This window comes from Chaetodon trifascialis, chromosome 12 (genome assembly GCF_039877785.1).
Source record: "Chaetodon trifascialis isolate fChaTrf1 chromosome 12, fChaTrf1.hap1, whole genome shotgun sequence".
Lineage (NCBI taxonomy): Eukaryota > Metazoa > Chordata > Actinopteri > Chaetodontiformes > Chaetodontidae > Chaetodon > Chaetodon trifascialis.
The window spans coordinates 22463071-22470601 of record NC_092067.1 but is presented as its reverse complement, the minus strand read 5'-3'; the positions used below and the strand labels follow the sequence as shown (position 1 = coordinate 22470601).

At 42.6% G+C, this 7531-nt stretch overlaps 1 protein-coding gene across 1 annotated transcript in view; it reads right to left on the bottom strand.

Annotated features, from left to right (window-relative positions):
- Positions 1 to 59: 59 nt before the first annotated feature.
- Positions 60 to 7531, bottom strand: part of dnah7 (dynein, axonemal, heavy chain 7) — a 73295-nt gene continuing 65823 nt past the window's right edge. Inside the window, exons 63-66 of the mRNA XM_070975445.1 lie at positions 5793 to 5945; positions 3579 to 3756; positions 2681 to 2784; positions 60 to 406 (exon numbers count right to left, since the gene is read on the bottom strand). Coding sequence (XP_070831546.1) covers positions 200 to 406; positions 2681 to 2784; positions 3579 to 3756; positions 5793 to 5945 — 642 coding nt within the window. The 3' untranslated portion in view covers positions 60 to 199. The remainder of the gene's footprint in view (positions 407 to 2680; positions 2785 to 3578; positions 3757 to 5792; positions 5946 to 7531) is intronic.

Here is a 7531-nt window from a genome sequence, read left to right as displayed (position 1 = left end):
TGCTGACTGTTGTCCACATATGCTAACTATTGTATACTACAATCAATCTACAATCAACTGAATCATCACAATACTTTAATACTTAAAGCAAAACTGATACAAAGAACCAGTGATTATTATCACCTGTTGTTGTTATATTCATTTTGTAGATCAAATAGAGACTGTTTTCATTCTTTACACGTCGAACAGAATGACCTGGCTAGGAGCTGAGCTGACAGAGCAGTGCTACCCCTCGTCTGATCCAGTGTTCGGCGGGCACGTTGGAGTTGAGCGTCATGGCGATGACAAAATTGGTGGAGTGGCCGGTGGTGGACAGGGTGCCACGCCGCTCGCTGGTCTTGTAGACGGGCGCCACGTAACACATCCTCTGGGGAATGTCCTGTCGTTTGACGGGCTTCAACCACATCTGATGGAGAGAGAGGAGACGGAGGCGTTAGCGACGGGGTCAAATGACAAGATTCTAAAATTTAAGCTGTGGCTGCCACAAATGCTCACTCTACCTCCATTACCTACTTCAGCTGATAGTCACTGTCATTTAGAAGCTATTTTCCATTCAGAAATATTTGACTGGTGGATTAATTTAACTGGCAAGTGAAATTCTCTACACCGCCACTGACAAGCAACAAAGTTAACAGTCTTGACTATGTGACAAATGCATGATGGAGAGCGGATGTGGTCGTTGTGAAAGAAACCAAAAGGTGCAAAAGTCATGACAGAAAGCTACACACAAAACTAACCTGGATCTTCATTTTTTTTTTTTTTACTCAAATGTTAACTTACAAATTGGAACTTTGGGGACATAAACTTATAAAACAATAGCATTAACAAGGAGGAGTCCCCATGGGCTATTAAGAAGTCTTGGTTATGCAAAAGAGATAAACTGGGCCACTCAAAAAAACATCTTTAAAAGAAAAAACAAAAACAGCTTGTTGAGTTGCAGCCAGAAAAGTACTCATCTGGTTCCATAACGGGCGTCTCTGTTCGGATTTGCATTTCAAAGCCAGCCACGGCAGCCCCCCCCCCAACACACACACAAATAATAAACACATTTTTAATTAAGTTCCGCTCTAGTCAAAAACTGATTCTGTTAATAACTTGGCCTGAAATGTCTGAATATTAAAAAAAACAGTCTTGTGCATTATTCATAATCACTGAATGCATTATGGAGAACAGAGGGAGAAAAAGAATAAAAAACTTGATCAGTCCTCGCTCTCTGCCACTGGCACTCTGTTTCCATCACTGTCAGACGGCTTTCAAACACCATATCAAGCTCAGTTAATTAATAAAAGGATGAGAGGGAGCAAAGGAGCGAGGCTTCCTTCAGGCACAGCGCTGCTGCTCAGTATCACGTCCTGAGAGCGAGGAGCGGTGAACATCCTCCTGGGTAGAGCTGCAGCTACAGGATGGTGACTGTTGTTCACTTTCTCCTCAGAGATTCACAATATTGGTCTCTGATGAAAAAGAAACAGCCGCCTCGTAGGAGTTTACAAGCTGAATAATGCTGGAATCTGCCCCATTTTCATAATTCGGTACGTGAATAGATATTATCTTTCGTCTACATTCGACACCCAGAGGGATTCGCAGGAGCAGAATCAATAAACTCCTCCCCTCAAACTTTATGTAAGAATATGTTATGCAACCTTTTTTTTTTTGCCTGCAGTGTTTTTCACTACACGCTGCCAAGCTATCTTACACCAAGGCTTAATGGCTGCCCACAATGAGGAGTCAAACCCGAACAATATAGAAAATGTAAACCCACACATTTCCCTCTGCAGATTTGGACTTTAAGTCATAAAAAGAGCTTCTAACAGTTTAAAAAAGCACAAAATCTGACTGTTACAGCAACTCATAGTCCAACTCCAATCAAATGGAGGATTCTTGATTCCTCAAAGGGTAAAATGCATCTCTTTAAGGACTAAAATGTTAAGTTTAAAAAACACATTAACTTTAAAGCCAACATTGAGCAGCTTCTATCTGGACCTTGAGGTGAGACTACTGTCACCTGTATCTTCTCTATATTTTTAGGTAACCTGCTTCCAGATCACTAATGCACTTTCACAACTTGGATCAACATTAAACTCTCCTGGTTGAAACATCAGTACAAAAGATTAACAACCGCATTAGAAAACATCTGGTTCTTTGACAAAAACAACAACATAAAAACTTCAGGGCAGACGTTAACTATGACTCCCAAGGTGCATTTCAGCAGGAAACACCCACCCAGAGCTTAAAGTTTCTAGCACCCCATTCAAGCGTCAAGTGTTTCTACGTTGAGCCACACTGAGGATATTCTTTAAAGAGACATTTGAAAATGTGGAAAAACACTCTGGAACCAGCAGCAGCTTTTTCATAACCGTGTTTCAGGCAGCTGGAGATAAAATCAACCAATCGAAGCTCAGTAGACGGGATAGAGAATCATCTTCCTGCACAGCTTGTTAGCCACATCCATGAAAAGCAGCAAATAGAAAACGGCCACAAAAACAGCAACAGGTGTGGATGAGATCAACACCATCAATTATTTCAGTCATTATGAAAAACTGCTCCTTGCAAACGGCACCATGTGGGAAGTGCGTGTGACAAAACGGAAATTCAGTGTGATTATCAGGTCATTTCTGAGGATCCTTAGATTTGGTGCTCTAAGATCTGTGTACAGTGTCAGTGTGCTGTGTGTGCTCCTCACCACAGGCATGGAGTCATGCAGCACTTTGGGGTAGGACTCAGCAAGAAGTTTGGTCTTTCTGTCCCAGCGGGCACCATCGAGAAACAGCCCTCGAATGTACACACCTGAGTGTCACACACAAACACGAGGCAGCTGTTACGATCACATAACCACCGTCTATCCTGTGACTGCGATGCATGTCGGCTCTTCCAGCAACCATAAAACTTTATGAATCACGCTGAACTGACCTCCGTGCTATAACACTGCCTTTTCATAAAGCTAATATGAGCTCTCCTAATAATATGGTGGGGGAAAAAGGGTGAGATTTAGAGATACCTGACTGTTTGCATCCTGTCAATAGCACACACCTAAATGCACAAACACACTGTCAGATTTGTGGCTGTGCTGGTGTGACGGGCCCCAGCTGGGGACTGATTGAGGGTGAGGCTTTATGTGGGACTTTGACTGAGAATCTCACTGCAGAGCTGGAGGCACAGCGAGGGGCTGACGCAGGTCTGCATGCAGAGGAGAGGCAGGGAGGCTTTGCTTTAACTTCCTCTCTCACTTTACACTCTGCTGCGCTTACATGCAGTCAGCCGAATGTCAGTTTTCATCTGTTTGTCTCTTCTCCTCCGCCCACTGCTCATTTCGCTTTCTGCTTAGAAACCTCACTTTTCATCCCCTTGAACCATTTTTTAATCCCTTTCTGACTCCTTCACTCTTCAACTCCTCTTTCTATCTTCCTGGTGTCTTTTCTCTACCTTCATTAAACTAGGGGTTGGTTTGCTGGATGGAGCCATTTTATCCAATCAAAAGCCTTCCAGATATCCTTCTTCTACTATTACAGTACCATCCTTGCTTCTGTCTAAAAACACCCTTTCCCACCCTTTCTCCTCCTCCCCCCCTGTTAGCATCCTACCATCCTCTGGTGGCCGTTTATATTGTTTGTCATCCAGGACCTCAAAGTCAAAGCCGAGCAGGTCAATAGGGACGGTGTGCTTCCTGGCATAGTTCTGCTGGCTGCCTGTGAGGAAGGCTTGGGTGAAGAAGAATCCTGATATCCAGAACACAGCAGGCATACCCTGATCATACCAGTCCTGAAAACATACCAGGTCAGAAAAGACAGTTAATCCATAAAAGAAAAATATATTTATAGAAGCACAAATGAACAACAAACATACAATGTATGGATAGCTACTGCAGTACACTACTATATGGTTAAATGTAACGTTCAGCTGATTATGTGACTGGACATTTTACAGGTCTGTCTACTGAGAGACTGTAGCCATGCTAGCAGCTCTGTGTGGCTGTACTTAGGCACAGCCGTGCTTCTAGCTAAATGCTAACGTCAACTTGCTAGCATGCTCACAATAACTACGGTAATGTGCTGAAGTCCAGCAGGTATTATGTTTGCTATGCTCACCATTTCAGTTTAGCATGCTAATATGCTAACATTTGCAAATTAGCACTAAAAACAAAGTACAGATGGGAGCGTCTTTACTTTTGCAGGTGTTTGGTCATAAAGTGATGGACAAGTTGTTGACATATTTCAGTCTGGACTGCAGAAGTGGACAGACTGACAGGCCACATTGAGCCACACCACATGCACAGCTAAGAGCAAATATGCTTATGAACTCCCCAATTCAACAAAGTCACTCTCTTGGCAGCCCAACAGGCAGCGTTTTTTTTGGAAATCACCTTCGCAGCCCTGCACCCCAGCAAACAAAAAACAGGGCAAACAGAGAGATTTATATTCACAGATGCAGATAGTCAGTTAATCACTTCTGTCCAGAAGGACTTTGTGGATTAAAGTACCCACAACCATGCCAGGCAATTTTTGAAGTTTGGAGGGAGTAACAATAAGCTCTTTGTAAAGTTTTTGAGGTTACAATAATTGCCAAGTTCACTATAACACAGTCCACTTAAGTTAAACAAGAGGGAGAAGTGAGGCCTGTTTTCTTGAGCTCACGAAAAGTTGTCTTTTTAGAGATACGTGGTTCCCACAGGACAGACACACAGATGGTGATCTTATAGACTATCATGCATTGCCATAGAGTAAACTATCCAACAGTATATAAAGTAGTTAAAGTTAGCTCAACCTTAAACATCTACAGCTGTGGTGGAGTGTTTTCACAATGTGGTTTGTTTTTCTTCTCTTGATGAAAGAGTAAAGTGTCAAGGTATAAGCAAGCTGCCTCACATAAGAAACCCGTGACTTCCCAGCTCACCCTGTGGGGAGTCATGGGTGGGCATTCCTGAGACACACACAGTACATTCTTTTCACTCCACTGAGTTATGATGATCAGGGGGAAAATGGCACTTCTCCAGTGGAAGCAGAAAGGGAAATACAGGAACTGACTGTTGGATGATGAAGTTCACTTTGCAGACTCACATGATACAGTAGCTCATGTGTCTGGCATGTGTTTCCTCTACCAAATCTCCCCATGACTGAAAGAAATTACTAGATCTCCCCTACCTCCTACATGATGGGAATTGAGGTGTTCTTGTGTAACTCAAGTGCGACAAAGCTTAAAGCAGGGTTTCAATTCACTGTAGAGGGAACAGCATGTACTGATGTAACCTGTGATAGTAGCTCCCCACCTCTGAGAGGCTAAACATGGTCCCAGAGACTTGTAGAGTCTAAGACAAGGTTTATGGTGACCCAATACTTTACTAAATCCTTCTATTTAGTTTCTTCTTTAATGGTTTTAGCAGTATTCTTAGTGTTGCTTTAAAGGACTTTTTTCAGCTCATACTTCAGAGTAAGTGCTCTCCCAGCACTGGAGGAAAGAGTGACGCAAGCATACAGCAATTGGTCCAGACTTAAGTGTGTGTTCATTGGTCCAATATATTAGCCAATGCAACACCAGCAACCACCATTCTTAAAAAAAAAAAAACTGTGTAAGACTTTAGTAGTTGTGTCAACAGCTCATAATGGTAGCCTTAAAACATGGCACAAAACATGGCCTTTCAGTGGGGAGTGGCCACAATACGTATTCACTAATCTGACTGTGCTGTAAGAGTGATTAAGAGATTAAGGTCAATATTTATTCATAACTCCTTCTTTGAGTCATTATGACAAACCCCAAAACATTCAGCATGTGATTTCAAACACTGCGGCTGGCTTCAGCACCTGTAAGAACCTGAGTCGCTCCAGGAAGTCGCTGACGTAGCTTCCCAGCGGTTTGAGGCTGGGGTAGGACTTCTTCATCCACATGCCTGGAACACGACCCTTCAAGATGCTGCTAACCACCTCCTCCAACTCCGCAGACATCACCACCAGCCCCTGCACATGAACGCACACACATCAACATCTTCACCACTTAAAAATGTAGCTCAAGCCTTGTTCTAAGACGGGATCGAATATGAGAGAAATTCAAGGACGTCACTTCTAAACTTCTCTCTGGAGATAGGTAACAGACAGACACATAATGGGAACTCTTATCGCTCTGTAGGGAGCCTTTGATACCAGTATGAAAGATGACGTGCTCATTCCCCTTCCTGACTCTCTATGCTCTCTCCACTTCAATCCCATGAGACTGGTGCATCTCAGGAGGAGAGGAAATGTGTATGAGTCTGTTTATTAAACAGTGTAAAGAGAAACACGTGTGTTCAGGCAGGTTTTTTTTTTAATCCGAATGTGGTGTAATTAGGAGTGCGATGCCAGACATATTCAGTCGCATATATTCAGAAGATATTCTGTTTGGCCTGTGGTTCACAGCACTCTATGAACTACATAATTCTATGAACTAACTAATTACAGTCTTAGTCTAATGCAGTCTAATTGCAGGCTGTGTCCTGGCATGTGCGGAATCTCATTTGGAAATACAAAGTCAGAATTTTCTTCTTCTTTTATTTTTTTTTTGCTGGAGGATGTTGTGGCCTAAATAGATACTTTCACTTCTACAAGTGTGTCTCTTGGTGACATTTTGGGGGAAAAAAAACACTGAGTAAAATTATGTTAAGGCTTTAAGATAGCTATATTTGGGAGTCTGTTCAACTGTCTGAGCTCATCACACAAAGCAATCCTGGCTCCCCTACTACTCAGACACCCTCCCTCCTCTTTTTTTATGGATCCAAAGACTGCAAAAGCACAACCCAAGTTTCAAATATTCATTGAGAAATCTGACATCACACACGTTCTTATTTTGAGCCATATGAGCAACGTGGCTCTTGGGATGGCCATTTTCAGTGGGTAGGACCACCACTTTGGTCCAGCCTGGAATGTCTGGAACAGCTCTTGGATGATTGACCATAGAATCTGGTCCAGACATTCACGCTGTTGTGAGGATGAATGGTCATAACCTGATCTCCTGACATTCCCATCAGCCTCAGCTGTACTTTATGTTTTGGGCTAATCAGCAATTTTTAGCATGCTACAATAAGATGATGAACATGGTAAACATTATACCTGCTGATCACTGACAAGTTAACACGGACATTGTGAGCATGTTTGCAAGTTAATGTTAGCATTTAAGCACCACTGTGCCTATATACAGTCTGAAATAGATGCTAGCATGGCTGTTGATTATAGAGTACAATCAAGAGGACGTGGTATGAACACATAATGGCAAAGCAGAATGAGCTCAGTACTCATCTCTATACTACAGAGGAAAAGCACTTTCTGAGAGAAGGTCAGGAGCACTAGTTTATGGCTTTGGGTGGCTGCTTCATCCTTGTCATTCCCACAGGGTCAACAACATTTCTGTAATGTATGCATTTCATTTTTCTACAGCTCATTGCTTCTTAACTTTGTCTAGTGCATTGTGTGACAACCTGCCTGTATGATAATAAACACAGTAACATAATGTACATAGGTTTTCAGCAGGAAGCGGCTCCTCTGTATGGTGGTTATTACTCCAAAACTTTCAC